This window comes from Salmo salar, chromosome 05 (assembly GCF_965601325.2).
Source record: "Salmo salar chromosome 05, fSalSal1, whole genome shotgun sequence".
Lineage (NCBI taxonomy): Eukaryota > Metazoa > Chordata > Actinopteri > Salmoniformes > Salmonidae > Salmo > Salmo salar.
This window is the reverse complement of record NC_138295.1, coordinates 50,274,657-50,293,430: the sequence shown is the minus strand read 5'-3', so window position 1 is coordinate 50,293,430 and position 18,774 is coordinate 50,274,657. Positions and strand designations below refer to the sequence as shown.

Sequence of the window (18,774 nt, the reverse complement as noted above, 5' to 3'; positions counted from 1 at the left end):
TAATCCAACCACGGTGTCAGATTTCAAAAAGGCTTTACGGTGAAGCGATTATCTGAGAACAGCGCCCAGCAGACTAATCATTACAAACAGTTACCAGCCAAGTAGTTACACAAGTCAGAAATAGTGATAAAATTAATCACTTACCTTTGATGAACTTCATATGGTTGCACTCACAAGACTCCCATTTACTCAATAAATGTTTGTTTTGTTCGATAAAGTCCCTCTTTATATCCAAAAACCTCAGTTTTCTTCGCTCGTTTTGTTCAGTAATCCATAGGCTCAAAGGCAGTCGCATCAGACAGACAAAAAATCCTAAAAGTATCAGTAAAGTTCATAGAAACATGTCAAATGATGTTTATAATCAATCCTCAGGTTGTTTTTAGTCATAATAATCAATAACATTTCAACCGGACAAAAGCTTCGTCAATATTTCTTCGTCAAGCATTTTTCTACGGCTGGCCATGCTTTCCACCTAACTACCCCTACTGCATTCAACAGCACTGCACCCCCCACAGCTACTCGCCCAAGCCTCCCCATTTCTCCTTCTCCCAAATCCATTCAGCTGATGTTCTGAAAGAGCTGCAAAATCTGGACCCCTACAAATCAAATCTCGTGTCGTCTGAGATTCCCATAGATTGGAAAGCAGCTGCTGTCATCCCCCTCTTCAAAGGAGGTGACACTCTTGACCCAAATTGCTACAGACCTATATCCATCCTACCCTGCCTTTCTAAGGTCTTCGAAAGCCAAGTTAACAAACAGATTACCGACCATTTCGAATCCCACCGCACCCTCTCCGCTATGCAATCTGGTTTCAGAGCTGGTCATGGGTGCACCTCAGCCACGCTCAAGGTCCTAAACGACATCGTAACCGCCATCGATAAGAAACAATACTGTGCTGCCGTATTCATTGACCTGGCCAAAGCTTTGACTCTGTTAATCACCACATCCTCATCGGCAGACTCAGTAGCCTTGGTTTCTCAAACGATTGCGTCGCCTGGTTCACCAACTACTTCTCTGACAGAGTTCAGTGTGTCAAATCGGAGGGCCTACTGTCTGGACCTCTGGCAGTCTCTATGGGGGTACCACAGGGTTCAATTCTTGGGCCAACTCTTTTCTCTGTATACATAAATGATGTCGCTCTTGCTGCTGGTGAATCTCTGATCCACCTCTACGCAGACGACACCATTCTGTACACTTCTGGCCCTTCTTTGGACACTGTGTTAACAACCCTCCAGACGAGCTTCAATGCCATTCAACTCTCCTTCCGTGGTCTCCAACTGCTCCTAAACACAAGTAAAACTAAATGCATGCTCTTCAACCGATCGCTGCCTGCACCTGCCCGCCTGTCCAGCATCACTTCTCTGGACGGTTCTAACTTAGAATTTGTGGACAACTACAAATACCTAGGTGTCTGGTTAGACTGTAAACTCTCCAGACTCACATCAATCATCTCCAATCCAAAGTGAAATCTCGAATTGGCTTCCTATTTTGCAACAAAGCATCCTTCACTCATGCTGCCAAACATACCCTCGTAAAACTGACCATCCTACCAATCCTCGACTTCGGCGATGTCATTTACAAAATAGCTTCCAATACCCTACTCAACAAGCTGGATGCAGTCTATCACAGTGCCATCCGTTTTGTCACCAAAGCCCCATATACTACCCACCACTGCGACCTGTACGCTCTTGTTGGCTGGCCTTCGCTTCATAATCGTCGCCAAACACATTGGCTCCAGGTCATCTACAAGACCCTGCTAGGTAAAGTCCCCCCTTATCTCCGCTCACTGGTCACCATAGCAGCACCCACCTGTAGCACGCGCTCCAGCAGGTATATCTCTCTGGTCACCCCTAAAGCCAACTCCTCCTTTGGTCGTCTCTCCTTCCAGTTCTCTGCTGCCAATGACTGGAACGAACTACAAAAATCTCTGAAACTGGAAACACTTATCTCCCTCACTAGCTTTAAGCACCAGCTGTCAGAGCAGCTCACAGATCACTGCACCTGTACATAGCCTATCTATAATTTAGCCCAAACTACTACCTCTTCCCCTACTGTATTTATTTATTTTATTTATTTTGCTCCTTTGCACCATATTATTTATATTTTATCTCTGAACTTTCTTCAAACTACAAATCTACCATTCCAGTGTTTTTCTTGCTATACTTTATTTACTTTGCCACCATGGCATTTTTTTGCCTTTACCTCCCTTATCTCACATCATTTGCTCACATTGTATATAATCTTATTTATTATTTTTATTTTTTTTCTACTGCATCATTGATTGTATGTTGTTTTACTCCATGTGTAACTCTGTGTTTTTGTATGTTGTCGAACTGCTTTGCTTTATCTTGGCCAGGTCGCAATTGTAAATGAGAACTTGTTCTCAACTTGCCTACCTGGTTAAATAAAGGTGAAATAAAATAAATAAATAAAATAAAAAATATAAAAGGAAAACAAGAAAGGCGTGGTCTCGGTCGTGCGCATGAAAAACCTCTGGGACATTGCAGGGTCCACTCATTCAGACTGGTCTTACTCCCTCATTTTTCACAATACAAGCCTGAAACAATTTCTAAAGACTGTTGACATCTAGTGGAAGCCATAGGAAGTGCAATTTGAGTCCTAAGTCAATGGATACTGTAATGGCATTCAATAGAAAACTACAAAATTAAAAAATCCCACTTCCTGGATGGATTTTTCTCAGGTTTTCGCCTGCCATATGAGTTCTGTTATACTCACAGACATTATTTTAACAGTTTTGGAAACTTTTTAGAGTTTTCTATGCAAATCCACCAATTTTATGCATATCCAAGCTTCTGGGCCTGAGTAGCAGGCAGTTTTTCATCCGGAGGTGAAAATAGTGCCCCCTACCCTAATGAAGTTAACCCGATTTGAACATCTCTGGAGAGACCTGAAAATAGCTGTGTAGCGACGCTCCCCATCCAACCTGACAGCTTGAGAGAATCTGTAGAGGAGAATGGGAGAAACTCCCCAAATACAGGTATGCCAAGCTTGTAGCGTTATACCCAAGAAGACTTGAAGCTGTAATCACTGCCAAGGGTGCTTCAAAAGAGTACTGAGTAAAGGGTCTGAATACTTATGTAAATGTGATATTTGCAAACATTTCTGAAAACCGTTTTTGATTTGTCATTATGGGGTATTGTGTGTAGATTGAGGGGAAAACTATTTAATCAATTTTAGAATAAGGCTGTAATGTAACAAAATGTGGAAAAAGTCAAGGGGTCTGAATACTTTCCGAATGCACTGCACATTTCACCTGCTTAATACTTGCATTTGAAAATGTCAAATACTCATTAGTAATCGAATACAAACCTTGAATCGAGTGCTCGCGTACAACTCTAGTCTACAGTTGAAAATGACAAAACCTTTGTATATAGGAGTAAAACAACTTTTCCTTTTTGTGCCTTGCAGGAACAACATCGAAAATGATCAAGCTAAGAGAGGAGCCCAGCGACTATGCAGACCAGCCCAGAGGGAAGAGTCCGGTCAACAACAGCACACTAGTCCCGGTCAAAGGCATCAACAACCTAGGAAACACCTGCTTCTTTAACGCAGTTATGCAGGTGCGGTCATTATGAGATTGGTTTGTATACCGTAAACATTGGTGAGGCTGCTTATGAAATGCAACCATAGGGATAAGGTCATGTCAAAGAGGGTCTTTACCAATGGTGTAATGAAGGTCATTGCATACCTTAGAGAACTATTTATAACTTGTCAGTAATGTCCAGATCAACTAGCCCATGTCAGCTAACATTGTTTTGCTCGGTTTGTTAGACCATAGATATTTTTGTGATGTTTGAGTCACTCAAATATCACATGAATAAACATTAGACATGGCAAAATGTATAGAATTGCAAGAAAATTAGCTTTAAAACGGCTAAATGTTCTATGCACCTCATGACAAAATGTGTAGAATTGCTGGAAATAAGCTTTAAACCTACAACATTTTCTCTCCCTCAACATCCCTGGTCTAGGGAACAGTGTACTGTAAACATGACGGCTGGTCAAACTGGCATGTCAAGTGCTGCTCCTGCCTACAGTAAAATACCATAACATACCAGCCTGGGGCTCCCAAGTGGCGCAGCATCTCAGTGCTTGAGGTGTCACTACAGACACCCTGGTTCGAATCCAGGCTGTATCAAAACCAGCCGTGATTGGGAGTCCCATAGGGCGGTGCACAATTGGCCCAGCGTCGTCCGGGTTTGGCTGGTGTAGGCCGTCGTTGTAAATAAGAATTTGTTCTTAAAATCAACAACACATGAAAGGCTTGTATAAATGTCTTTACAATACAGCAGTATAGGCAAGAACAAGTTATGCATATATAGTACAAGGGTATTTTATATGCGTATGTGTGACTCATCTATCCACAGGAGAATAGGATTGGTATGGAACACATTCTCTATGTTCCAGTGTGTGTTCGCTGTCTGGTCTTGGGGGATTTAAACTTACATTCCCTTCCTGTTTTCTGCCATTTTGTTAATCACCTTCTGGAGCTTTCTCGTGATTGAAACCAGACCGAACATTCTTCCTTTACATGTTTTTTTTCCCTCTCTCTTTCTATCCTCCATTGTCTCCTTCAAAATTGCAATTTTGCTGGTGAAACAACGTAATTGTCAGAGAAAAAGCTCACACTGCTGAAGCCATTGTGTCTTTTCCATAGCAACTGTCTTCATTGCCAGGATGTGACAAAACAACTGTCGTTTGAAAGGGAAGAAAGAGATGGTGCAGTAATATGATGGGACAATGGTGGCTCTAGGCAATCCCTTCTGTGTTTCAGTCACAGCTTATCATTTCTTTGGAAATGGCTTTTTTAGCATAATGATATTTAGGCTAACACCCGCCAGTTTCTCAGAATTAATAGAGATTTTTTCAATTGTAGACTTTCCAGTTTTACCAATCATTTTTTTTGCATTTGTAATATTTGTATGTTTTTATATTTTTTTTGTGAAGGGATGATGAAATAAAAAGGAAGAAGTGCAGGAAGATGTTAATTCATGATTCTTCTAACTGATAAGAAATGATTCTGTCCTGTCCATGCAGGTGAAAACGATGATGACTAAATTAATGGTAATGGTTTAATAATGGCTGATTTCTGTCCGTCAGAATCTGTCCCAGACTCACATGCTGAACGACCTGATACAGGATGTGAAGGAGAAGGGATACAAGCTGAAGATCTGCCCCCCTGCCGAGTCAAATGTGGTACGTTCCACCCTCATGTGCTTGGTATAGTCTTATAGTGTACATGGCACAGGAAGCCACTTATTACTGTCTATATGGGTGGTTATTTTTATTATTAGCATAACAGGCTATCGTAAATAACCCTTGAGTCATGTTGTAGCCCACCCCCCACGTCTCCAGTCATCTGTAGAATGCAGTCAAGCCCCTTCAGGCTTTCCATGGTAGTGCAACACTCTGTATGAAATACATGCCTTGTCTAACACTCATATGTTCTCTCGCTCACTCTCTCCTTTCCTGGGGTTGTCCTTCAGGGGGCGTTGACGGTGACTCTACCCAGTCCAGAGCCCCTGACCTCGGCCATGTTCCTCTTCCTACACAGCATGAAGGAGTCTGGGAAGGGCCCTGTCAACCCCAAGATCCTTTTCAACCAGCTCTGCCAGAAGTAAGAATCTACGTTTTGCATTAAACTTTATTTTATGTGTTGGCCGTCTCACAGCATTAGTGCTGATTGTGCCGGAACCCAGTATAGGCTATTGTATAGGCATGGGTGTGGACTTAACCTGCTTCCTGTGCTGGTCCATGCTAAAAGATTTTTAATGAAAAGAGCATATGAGGGCTGCCCTGTAGGGTGCCAGAGGAGGCACTACAGACCTGTAAAAGGTTGGCTAAAGCTTTCATAATTATATTCTCTTTCATTGTGTACTAATGACAAACTTGATCACCAAGAGATATCAATAGTTTTTGTTACCATCAATTCTTCCTTACTTGATTGATGGAATCACCACTGCGCAACACTGTAGAAGCATTGTGATGTGGTTGCGGCGTCGGCGGTGCATCAATGTTAGACACACAGCCTCATATGCAGACAAGCTGCCCTGCTCCCGAGGTTAGAGGTCAGCGTGCCCCAACTGGTCTGGCACTTCTCCATTGCCGTGACAACAGTCAAGCAAACCGTACAGGCAGAGGCCACAGCTCTTACCTGCCCTGTTGTCAAGCTGCCATGGCGACCACTTCAGAGAAGAGGTTGTCTCAACCTGCTGGACCCTACCAGCACCTGGTCCATCCAGTCTTCAGTCCAAACTGCTCCCCAACGCTGCTCAACACTAAACCATTAACACCAACGCACTCCACATGGAACGAACAGTAGACCTCACTGCACAAAATGGCTCTGATGCAATCTGCTTCCAGCTGCGATCAAAACAGCATGGCATGTCCTTGTTCTCTTTAACACGCCGCACAACCTGTGTTTGTTTGAACTTGAGGATAGTGAACCGGCTGAGTGGCTGGCCCGGGCAGCCCTCCCAGTTTCATGGTGAACGCTTGTGAACACGGTCACCTTTGAACATGCTGAACGGTTGGTTAGGTCTCTCTTTGAACATGTGGTGAATGGTTGGTTGGCTCTTGTTGTTGGAACATGGTGAACGGCTGGTTTGGCCCAGACTGGCTGTAGTGTGTGGGGCCTGTTGGGTTAGGTAGGACCAGGCTCTGTACATTTGGGTGGGATGGGGAACATTCGGGTGGCTGAAGCGCGGAGACGGTCGGCCGCCTGGGTGCCTCTGGTATGTCCCAGTACCCGGCCTTTCATCTGCCCAGGTGTGTGTGTGTGTGTGTGTGTGTGTGTGAGAGAGCAATGCCACCCTTCACCTGGTACTACCTCACCCTGCAGTGCATATGCACTCAGCCGGGCATAGGCACAGCACGCATGCGCATACACAACACACATTCACCCAGTAGACCTCATTTCATGTCCTTCCTCATGCTCACATGCGCATTACACAGACGCATGCCTTTATTCAAACCCTTCTTCCATGCACACATTCACTCGACACATACTTATGCACGTGCTACACACCTCATCCCATGTTTCTATGCACACACATGATTTGCCATCGCTCTCCCGTCCTTCGCATATACACTCTAGTCTGTGTGCATGTCCAATCCTCGTCTTTATTACCCGATGTCTCCTAGCTCAGTGGCGTGTTGCCGGCCCTGACCTGAGAATGTGCACCCTAGTGCTTAACAACACACTGGTTGGTTAACCTGGCTACTTGGTTAACCCCCAAACAGCAAGCAATGCAGGTGTAGAAGCACAGTGGCTAGGAAAAACTCCCTAGAAAGGCCAAAACCTAGGAAGAAACCCAGAGAGGAACCAGGCTATTTATTTTTTATTTTATTTCACCTTTATTTTAACAAAGTCGGCAAGTTGAGAACAAATTCTCATTTACAATTGCGACCTGGCCAAGATAAAGCAAAGCAGTTCGACACATACAAGAACACAGAGTTACACATGGAGTAAAACAAACATACAGTCAATAATACAGTAGAAAAATGAGGGGTGGCCAGTCCTCTTCTGGCTGTGCCGGGTGGAGATTATAACAGAACATGGCCAAGATGTTCAAATGTTCAGAAATGACCAGCATGGTAAATAATAGTAATCACAGTGAACAGGTCAGGGTTCCATAGCCGCAGGCAGAACAATTGAAACTGGAGCAGCAGCACGGCCAGGTGGACTGGGGACAACAAGGAGTCATCATGCCAGGTGTCCAGAGGCATGGTCCAAGGGCTCAGGTCCTCTGAGAGAGAAAGAGAGAATTAGAGAGAGCATACTTAAATTCACACAGGACACCGGATAAGACAGGAGAAATACTCCAGATATAACAGTGTGTTGTTGCCTAATGTGTTGTTGTGTTCACCCTTGACCAGCTGAGTCACTCCCTATCTGGCCTGCCCTTCTGGCTGCCCCACTATACCCAACGCCAGGCCCTCTGTGCCAGCTGGACGGGTCAGGCTCGGACCAGCGCCAGGCCCAGTGGTTTGGAGGGTCAACACCACACACACTGTTTCTGGTGCCAGTGAGAGACTCGGCTTGTACCCAGACACACCACTAGCCCTATGTTGCTGTGGTGGGGGATGTGTGTATGGCGCACGAGAGGAAAAAGCTCTACAATTTATTCTGATTTAAAAAAGAATTGTCATATGACTTTGGGCAGTCATTAAAGTTTCATCTAGAGAATCTTGCCTATGCTTACACAGGAACACTTTTACCCCCCTTTTTCCTTACTCTAGCGTTAAGTTGTGAAATAATACACACACAGATTTGCACAAATGCACTCTGCGAACGCGCGTACACACTGACTGATCTTCTTTCATGACTTGTAGGCCCCAAAAAATACCAACCTTTTGTGTAAGTCTAACGCAGTAGGAAAATAGCAGGGTTCAACAATGAGCAGGCAGCCACACAAAGGCACATGGCCACACAGGTCTGAACATGCATGGAAGATCTCCTGCCGCTGAAGCGTTGAAGACCATTCAGCTGGTCTCACAATGCCTGATATAAATCATGTCCACAGACCTTCAGCTGCCTATGCAAGGCGTTCATTATGTTTCTGATGTTACGTATCACGCTTTTGTCTGTCCTTGTGAGGAATAGTCTATATGTGCATCAAAACTGAGACCGAGAGATTGAGAAACAGCTTCCATCCCAAGGCCATCAGACTGCTAAACAGCAATCGCTAACTCAGAGAGGCTGCTGCCTACATTGAGACCCAATCACTGGACACTTTAAGAAATGGATCACTAGTCACTTTAAACAATGCCACTCTAATGCCACTTTAATAATGTTTACATATCTTACATTACTCATATCATGAGTATACTGTATCTTATACCATCTACTGCACCTTGCCTATGCCGCTCGGCCATCGCTCATCCATATACCCCTTTTAGATTTGTCTTTATTAGGTAGTTGTTGGGGAATTGTTATATTACTTGTTAGATTTGTGTATATTATGTAGTTGTTGGGAATGGTTAGATTTCTTGTTAGATACTACTGCACTGTTGGAACTAGAAGCACAAGCATTTCGCTACACTCGCATTAACATCTGCTAACCATGTGTATGTGACCAATAAAATTGGATTTGAAAAGATTCAATACACTCAGAAATGTAGGGAGGTAGGGAAAAAAAAGCTGCATTCGATAATGTGGGTATGGCAGAAGAGCGAGACGTTGCTAAGAAATAGGCCTACACTTATTAAAAGGAATGTCTTTCATAATTGATTGCATGTGGCACTGTGACCCTGTGAATGTGATTACATATGAGGCAGGGTGTTCTATAAGTCAGATAAGTGTTGATTTTTATGTTATAGATGTTGTTTTTTTTACATGCATGATGAGTGTTTTTACATGCTAATGCTGGATAGATACAGTAAGTGGCTTTTATTATGTAAATATGTGTGTCAATGTGAAAGCGACTCAATGTATATGATTTATATGTTGTGTTGAAAGTGTTTGTGTGTGTGCGCCCCTCTGCCTGTCGAGGTGGTGCAACGTGCCGGGGTTGCCTTGCGTCTGGTACTAACTCATCCGCTGTTAATTGTGTTAGCACCGCAGCTGTCTGCTTTGGTCAGGGCCAGATTGGGAGCAGCGCTACAGGGCCCTTCTGCCTCTCTTCCACTGGGATGAGCTTCTAGACTGCGCCGTTCCCACTGATCCCTTTGGAGCTGCTCGTCTGCCTCTCACCCGTCGCTGCTCCGTGTTCCGTTCCCGTACAAAATACCCTAAGACTGCTGCGTGCCTATGTCTGTCTTATAATCCCAATTATCACTGTGTGCCGACCAGATACTGTACCAGTCCGACCCGCTTTGTGTTTGAGCTGTTAGATAAGCAGAGTTGGGGATGAGTGTGTTTGGCATGCATGCAAGACACGATTTGCTTGATAAAAAGCCTTATTCCTACTGTAATCCCCATTTGTAATTTCCATTTTTCATATGATAAGAAAACATGCTTTAAAACACTAATTTTGGACACATTTGAAGGAAGATATTACATTACGTTTTGGCATCTTTAAAGGGGATGAAATGAGGGACATATGTGATCTCTGCCCCCTTTGCGTGTGGCAGAGAGAGGGCAAAGGGACAGAGGTAGAGAAGGGGGGCTGAGTTGGTCCTCTAGACCTCCTGCTCATGACCTGTGTTGGGGGCAGGTGGCCATTCGTCTCTCCCCCAGCTCCAGTCACCCATTCTGGGGCTTGACGTCAACATCCATCAGCACATGGCAGAGATGATCCAGACTGTAGGCCCATCCACTCTGCTGCCAGTTAGAGGATGAGTACCTCTGTTCTGATTGGGTCTGGGAGCTCGCCAGGAAGAATGGTTCACCAGTTCAAAGGGGTAAATCGTTTGGTTTCATTTGCATTGCGGGCCAATCTGAACGGGTCATTGGCCTGTATGTAGAGAAGATATGACATCAGATCAGGATGCTATACCTGGGACAATGAAGCCCCTACAATGCCTTTTAGGAGGACCCATTTCTCTGTGGAGAGCTGCTCAGGGGCGTTATAAAATAGGACATACAAACATGTAGGCTAACGCCCTTAGAACAAGTACCAGTATTCCGGTTATCCAGTGATCAAGACGGTGATCATTGTTATAGATGGTCAGATGCTAAACTGGTATCAAAGAGGCAACGAATTTACTTGCCCTCCTCTGTGACCCTGTGCACTCAGATAGCATTGGGTTAGGAGTGGTCAGTGGTTCTCTCAGGTCAGCTGCATGTTGTCCTGCCAGCATGTCGGGGCCAACCTGTTCTATGGCTGTGTGGCTGGCGCTGCCCAACAGGTTGTAGTGGTGGCTCTGGCCCTGGCTGCCCATCTGGGCCTAACATCTGTCCCTACATCTGTCCTGCTGTGGCTAGGGACAGGCTCAAGGAGAGCCCCCTCTACGAGCGCTGGGGCATGAACACGCAGGTTGTCCACTGGCACCATCACCATACGTTTTCTCCCGTAGTTACATGAACTGCTGGGGAATGATAATGATGGGAGATATGTGTACTCTAGACAGTAAAGTGCTTTCTATTGAAGAAATTTTGAATTGGCTTGCACAGTAGGCTGTTGGTAAGCCCTACAGCCATTTTCACCTGCAATGTCAAATTTCATTTGCAAATACTTGCACAGGTCTTAAAATTAGCTACGAAAGGAAAGAAATTCCATCAAATAATGAATGTGTGTCATTGTTATAGGAGACGCCATTAACAAAATCATTCATCTTCTTTACTTGGAATCTTGCTTAACACACGAAGGCAGGAGGTCATTGTCTGGGTATGCATGTATATATGTGTGTGACCCTAACTGGTTTAATGAAAGCTGTGGGAATGAAACAATAGCTGCCTTTAAGCACCAGAAAGCTGCAGAGAGGAGAGGAAATTGAATGGATGAACCAACGAAAAGTCCTTGAGAAAGAAATAATGGCCTTTCTCCACTCTCATTGATGTCTCTGTATGCACTATTGATACAGCTGATTGCTTTATGCATGTGGTTGATTGCTTTGTGCATGCTTGTCTGAGTGGGTGGGTGTTTGTGTACCAATGATTTGTGTTTGCCTGTCCTAGATTTACTCATTTTATAAACCATAAACAACATACATGTGACTGGTCTAGCTTAGCGGTAGAGCTGCCAGCTTCAGACCACATGTACCGACCCTGGAGACAGGGTTCGGTCCGCTGTCCACCTCTAACTTTCATCCCTCTAAACTCTCTCCCTCTCTCAAGATCTCTGTAAAAAAAAAAATACGGAATTACGTTTACACAAGTGTGTGCGTACATGTACATATTTGACATGGTTTCTATGTGAGTGTATGTGTTCTGACTAAACTGTGTTCTGTCCGTCTCACCAGGGCTCCACGCTTTAAGGGCTACCAGCAGCAGGACAGCCAGGAGCTGCTCCATTACCTACTGGACTCCATGAGAGTAGAGGAGACTAAGGTGACACTATAGACCCGCATTACAAACACCACATCCTTCTTCCACTCAGCCTAGTACCATGGCTCCCTCTCTGTGCCAGTGGCTGTGTTTGAGACCCACACTTACTGAGCAGACTGACCGATCTACAAATCGTAAAGAGTTGTTATTTAGGAAGCCTTTTTTATATATATATATTTTTTATATAGATCAGTCAAGTGACTGAGCAGAATGTATGCTCTCAAACACACCCTGTGTCTTGTGAAGTATGAGCATGATGACATAAAGCCATTACTCTGTCTGTCAACGGTGTCTATGATAGCTGCAGCCAAGCTACATGTAGAGTGGTCTCCAAGCTAGTAAGAGTACGCAAAAGAACAGGCAATGTTTTGATTGCAATTGAGAAGCACACTTCAATCGCCAACGTAGAGCAGGCTGAAAGCCATGGGAGACATTCACCTGTGTGCTTGTGGATGACAGTGTGCAGGGTTTGGTCTTTGCCTTTGTTTCTCGGCCAGCCATTGTCTTTTAACCTTATGGTACCATATTTTCTGGCAAGTGCAGACTGCCCCCCCCATTCAGCAATTGAGGGGAGCCCACTGTGGGCCCGGCCCAGGGCTGAGTCAGTTGGCCCCTCGGCCCCACCAGCGACTCAGCCAGCCCCAAAAGGAGAGGAGAGTAGCGGGAGTAGAGTGGTCAGCCCGGGGCCTGGGACAGGGGGACAAGGGTACAGGCTGGGACTCCCCCCTGGTTCTTTTTGAACTTGTGAACACTGACAGTTGTGCCGCTTACAGGACTTGCAAGTGGCACGACGGGCGTCATTGTGTGATCTGGGAAACACGCAGATGTGGGTCGCCCCATTGTGCTGGAGGGTCACGCCCCCTCCCCCGCTCCAATCAGGGAGTCCGAGAGGGAGGGGTAAAGGGGGGAGCTGGCCCTATTCATACATTCATTATACATGCGCTCAAACGTAAACACACGCACATACGCTTATATGCATTTGACATCTACTGTCTGATGAATTTACAATAAATTTACCTGCAAAAATGTGGGATGGGTTCGCACTCAAACAGATTATTTTCACTGCATCAGGGATGGCGTACACAGACGTTTCACTGCATCAGGGATGGCGTGCACAGACGTTTCACTGCATCAGGGATGGCGTGCACAGACGTTTCACTGCATCAGGGATGGCGTACACAGACGTTTCACTGCATCAGGGAGGGCGTACACAGACGTTTCACTGCATCAGGGAGGGCGTACACAGACGTTTCACTGCATCAGGGAGGGCGTACACAGACGTTTCACTGCATCAGGGAGGGCGTACACAGACGTTTCACTGCATCAGGGAGGGCGTACACAGACGTTTCACTGCATCAGGGAGGGCGTACACAGACGTTTCACTGCATCAGGGAGGGCGTACACAGACTTTTCGGCTTTACAGCCTTCAGTGTGTAGATACAATTTTCTTTGAATTCAAAACAGCATTTGTAAAGAACTGCCGATGAGCAGCAGTTGCTTCTAATCAGGTTTGCCACTCATCTGCACAGCATACACAACCCACCAAATATTGTCAACCCATCATTTTTCCGGTGTATGACACTTACACGTTTTATTTACTCAAAACAGAATTGTAGATACACTCATCGTGTTTAGCTTGCACCAACTCAAATGTCCTCACCTGCATGGAATCAGCCCAAACAAACGTGCAATAAAACACACACACTCACTGACTGGCCATTTCTCCCATAGCCTGTCACCACCAACCTAGGAGGCCCAAGTGTTTGTTTTGATTGGCCATTTAGTATCAGAAGTCTATATATGCTAATTGCACACAGTCAATTATCACCAATTAGCTGAGACGTAAGGTACAGTAATGCTCCCTCTCAGGGCATGGCCTGTGCTTCTTGGCCCATCTTAATTTAGTTTACACCCTTCCAACCTTCCCTTCCTCACCCCGCTTCTCTTACCCTGAGCCTACACACTACACACTGTTACTTTGGGTAAGGGGGTTCAGGGGGGCCGGATGGGGGGGGTCCTGCTGGTGATTAATTAGTATGAGGCTCAGCAGGGTCTGACTGACTAGGCAGAGGAGTACAGGAGGGGTGCGGGGGGGCTGCAGAGCTGGGATTAACCAGGCTTTTGACCTAAATAGCCAGTCCAGTGCGTGGGTCCGGGGACAATGGGGGCGACTAGTCGGTTCCACAGACACAGACCACGGCCAATTATCTATTGATTGGTGCTTTACTGTGTTGGTGCCTCTTCTTCCACTAGCCGACACACTCACTGACCATGTCACCTTCAATCACTGCCCACGGCCACGCCACCGAGACTGTCAGAGACGGCTGGCTGACACACTCCACACCAACACATGCGCAGTGTACACACACAAACACACACAGGAGAAGTACACACACACACACACACATACGAAGTAAACACACGACCGCTGTACACACACACCCACATGCAGTACATGCACATATGGCGCACACACACATAGAGAGAGCGAGATGCAAGTGCACATTCAGATGCTCCGGACAAAGTTTGTATTTGTTTACTAATGTGTATTTACAAACACACTCATTTTTGTAGTGGTTCCAGTTCCTTGGCTTCCAATGGTAGCTGTTAAATGAATCACCCATTGTTGTATAAAACCTCCATTTTGTACTCCTGCATTTTTCTAGCTACTTAAGTTGCATTTATATGAGATCAATGTGGTGTTTGACATTCCCAGCGCATCAAAGCGGGCATTCTGAAATCCTTCAACAACCCCACAGAGAAGACTGCAGATGATGAGACCAAACGCCAAGTCAAAGGTTCCTGTTCCATTCTGACACTCAGTAGTTTTGACCTAAATCAATAGCGCCATCTTGTGGCAGCTTTATGTACTGTTCAATGGCTTACTATGGAAAAATACCTCAACCACATTAAGCATGTTTCATGATTACACATAGGCATTGATAAGTACATTTATTCTGAATGACTGTAGCTGAATTTTGTTGTTTTTATTTGCCTAACCTTTATTTCCTCCTTATCTCAGCATACGGAAAGGAGGGTGTGAAGATGAACTTTGTGGATCGCATCTTTGTGGGGGAGTTGACCAACACCATCATGTGTGAGGAGTGTGAGCATGTAAGTGATTCATTGCCTGTCTATTCTGTTTATGGTTACTGGAATCTAGGTGTGTGTGTGTGTGTGTGTGTGTGTGTGTGTGTGTGTGTGTGTGTGTGTGTGTGTGTGTGTGTGTGTGTGTGTGTGTGTGTGTGTGTGTGTGTGTGTGTGTGTGTGTGTGGTCAACCACTGAATAGTTTGGCTGTATTCCTTAATACTTAATGATTAATTATAAAACTACAGTTATAATAATAAGATATGCCATTTAGCAGATGCGTTTATCCAAAGTGACTTACAATCATGCTAAATACAGTTTAAGTACGGGTGACCCTGGGAGTCGAACCCACAATCCTGGCGTCGCAAGTGCCATGCTCGACTGAGCCGTATGTTTTGTGTGTCATACACAGTTCAACCATTTTAAACCACTTCTCAATGAGCAGTGTTCATATTTCAGTAAGACTATAGTTGTTCCCAGCTGAAAGCCATGCCGTACTTTGATTGTGACTGATGTGGGTGCCTGTCCTCTGTCTCCCTCAGATCTCCACAGTGAAGGAAGCCTTCATTGACATCTCCCTGCCCATCATTGAGGAGCGGGTGAGCATATCTTTGCATTAGTTTTGCAATAGTGTCCCGTCCAGAATACTGCTTCTGCCATGTTGGTCATATGTGATAAGTGTACAGTATGTGGGTTTCATCTCTGTCTTTGTGTCATGTCCTGGTGCTGTTCAGATGTCCAAGCCGTCCAACCCGGGCAGGGCTGGGAAAAGCAGTCGGGAGCAAGAAGCTCACGTCTCCCACGGTGACGAGATGCTTTCCGCAGTGCTCAATAAGAACAGCAGGAAACTTAGCGGACAGGTGTGTGTGTTCTTTGTGTCTGTGGCTAAGTGTAGTTTGAGTCAGTGGGTGGGTGTGTTTTGCTGACTGTGTGTGTCTACCTCCCTCAAAAGCAGCAGCAGGGGCAGAAGTCCCCTGGCTCTGTGGAAGAGAAGGGGGCAGACAGCCCCTCGGACCACCCCTCGGAGGAGTCCCCCTCTGTAATGGCCCGTGCTGCAGGTGGTTCCAAAATGGCCGCCACCAGCAGCTTATCTGATGGCAGCGAGAAAGACTCATGCCCTCAGGACAGCAGCAATGACGCCGACAGTGAAGCCTCGGAGAGCGAGTGGACCCCCCGGCACCCCTCGGGCCACAGCCATGGTGGCAGAGGGTCCACCCCTACCCAGTCTCCCACCCCTGCTACCCTGTCCGCCCTCTACCCCAGGACCCAGCATGGTGGTGCTGTGGAGCAGCTGGTCAGTGCAGTGCATAAGATGAACCTGGGCCCTGATTCAGCGGACTCACCCTCTACACACTGTCCTGAGGACCAGGGGGAGCCACATCCTCAACAGTCTCCTCACTCCCACCACCAGGGGGCATTCCAGGCCCTGTCCCACAGCTACACACCCTGCTCCAAGGAGTGCTCCGTTCAGTCCTGCCTTCACCAGTTCACCTCGGTGGAGCTTCTGATGGGCAACAACAAGCTGTTGTGCGAGAGCTGCACGGACCGCCGGCAGAAACAACTGCGGAAGAGCACCTCAGCAGGTTAGTTAGAACACATACACCATTTGATAGAGAACTTGTGCTGGTTTGAAATATATAATTTTTTATTTGACCTTTATTTAACTAGGCAAATCAGTTAAGAACAAATTCTTATTTCGAATGACGGCCTACCCCGGCCAAACCTGGACGACTCTGGGCCAATTGTGCGCCGCCCTATGGGACTCCCAACCACAGCCGGATGTGATACAGCCTGGATTCGAACCAGGGACTGGAGTGACGCCTCTTGCATTGAAATGCAGGTCCTAAGGCCGCTTTGCCACTCAGGAGCCCTCGAGAACCGCTGTTGTTAAAGACAATTTGTTGAGATTCTGATCTGATAGTGACAGCAGTAGGTGATCTGGAAATGCGTGGCTATTCGGCACCTATCCATGTCATGCATTTACACAGATATTCAAATGCAGACATTTAGGCTACACTGACTTGTATCAGGCAGAGCAATCATGTATTTGAAAAATTCTCATTCACAAAGTGACATTGTGGTGTCTGTATGTGCTTACAGACAGTGGTGTAAAGTACTTAAGGAAGTACTGTAAAGCACTACTTACGTCGTTTTTCTTAGGGAATCTGAACTTTACTTAACTATTTAGGTTTTAGACAACTTTTACTCCACTACATGCCTAAAGAAAATAATGTATTTTTTACTCCATACATTTTCCCTGACACCCAAGTACTCATTACATTTCGAATGCTTTGCAGGACTGGAAATGGTTAATATAAAGAATGTGAAATGATTTATACTTTTACTTTTGATATTTAAGTATATTTGAGCAATTACATTTACTTTTGATACTTAAGTATGTTTAAAACCAAATACTTTTACTGAAGTAGTATTTTACTGTGTGACAGTCACTTTTACTTTTCATTTCTTATTAAGGTATCTTTTAGTTTTACCCAAGTATGACAATTGTGTACTTTTTGCACCACTGCATACAGAGAAGAAGTCTGACAAGGTGTACACCAGCGCTCGCAAACAGATGCTGATCTCTTCGCTGCCCCCGGTGGTCACTCTGCACCTCAAACGCTTCCATCAGGTTAGCATATTATTTCATGCATTATTGTACACATCTTTACTTTATATTATATGATTTTTCGTGTTCATGTGAATTACGTTGTGTTCTCCTGTTTATCTAAATTGTTGTTGTGGTCATGGTGTAGGCTATTACTGTGTCTTATTGTGTGTTGATATCTTTGGGGTTGATTGTGATTTTGCGTGTGTGTGTGTGTGTGTGTGTGTGTGTGTGTGAAGGCAGGGATGAACCTACGAAAAGTCAACCGTCACGTCAACTTCCCTCTCATCTTGGACCTGGCTCCGTTCTGCTCGGCATCCTGCAAGGTACTAACTCTTCTTCACGTGAAAACAGGGGCAATATCTTTACTAAAAACCTTACACTGAAATTAATATGGGTCCTTGGACACTGTAGCTCAAGTACATATCAGTATTTGTGCTTGTAATGAATGGTTGAAAAGATGGCAATAGCTCAGATGCTCCTGTATCTGTCTGAGCTCTTGGCACCGCTCACTGTCTCATCCTGAGGTCATTTTGGGCAGAACCTGGTGGCGGGGGAGCGTGTGCTCTACAGCCTGTATGGCATCGTGGAACACAGCGGGTCGATGCGCGGGGGCCACTACACAGCGTACGTAAAGGTCCGCTCGCCCCAGAGGAGAACCGAGCAGCCACAGCGCAGAAACCTGGCAGGTAAAAACGGTCTCTGTCTGTCCATAAAATACTCTCTATTCCTTTACCGATTTTGTGTTAAGAGTCTATGTCAATACATTTACTTAAAAAAAGATTTATATATCAACCAAAGCATCGAATTGTATGATTGTAAAAAGTATGTGTCGCCTGTACATACAAACACATTGTATTTGTGTGAAGGCCTCACTCTGCGTAACTTTGAAGGCGGCATTTATGAGAGAAAAAGCTCTGTAGTGTATATAGATGTCCAGTGTTATATAGATGTATTTTCTCCTGTCCTTACTCAAGGAGAGCGCCTGCCATTCTGCGACGCTCAACTCTAATGAAAATGTCTTTGTGACAGAGGTCTGTGTGAGTAGTTGTCCTCGCTGGTAATTAACTAGTATAGAACTTGAGGTGACATTGTCTTGGCAGCGTTGGTGAGCCACCGTAGAGAGGT

General features: G+C 45.4%; 1 protein-coding gene across 2 annotated transcripts in view; it reads left to right on the top strand.

The window, feature by feature from the left end:
- LOC106605026 (ubiquitin carboxyl-terminal hydrolase 45) overlaps positions 1-18,774 on the top strand; it is a 50,593-nt gene that overhangs the window by 29,601 nt on the left and 2,218 nt on the right. The window contains exons 6-17 of one of the 2 annotated variants that reach the window (XM_014200249.3): positions 3,430-3,581; positions 5,122-5,217; positions 5,508-5,638; positions 11,866-11,953; positions 14,667-14,748; positions 14,973-15,064; positions 15,581-15,637; positions 15,773-15,898; positions 15,994-16,621; positions 17,573-17,670; positions 17,886-17,972; positions 18,188-18,335. In XM_014200249.3, the coding sequence (XP_014055724.1) occupies positions 3,430-3,581; positions 5,122-5,217; positions 5,508-5,638; positions 11,866-11,953; positions 14,667-14,748; positions 14,973-15,064; positions 15,581-15,637; positions 15,773-15,898; positions 15,994-16,621; positions 17,573-17,670; positions 17,886-17,972; positions 18,188-18,335 (1,785 nt within the window). Of the gene's footprint in view, positions 1-3,429; positions 3,582-5,121; positions 5,218-5,507; positions 5,639-11,865; positions 11,954-14,666; positions 14,749-14,972; positions 15,065-15,580; positions 15,638-15,772; positions 15,899-15,990; positions 16,622-17,572; positions 17,671-17,885; positions 17,973-18,187; positions 18,336-18,774 lie in introns of both variants that reach the window. The other variant, XM_014200248.3, reaches the window with a different exon arrangement.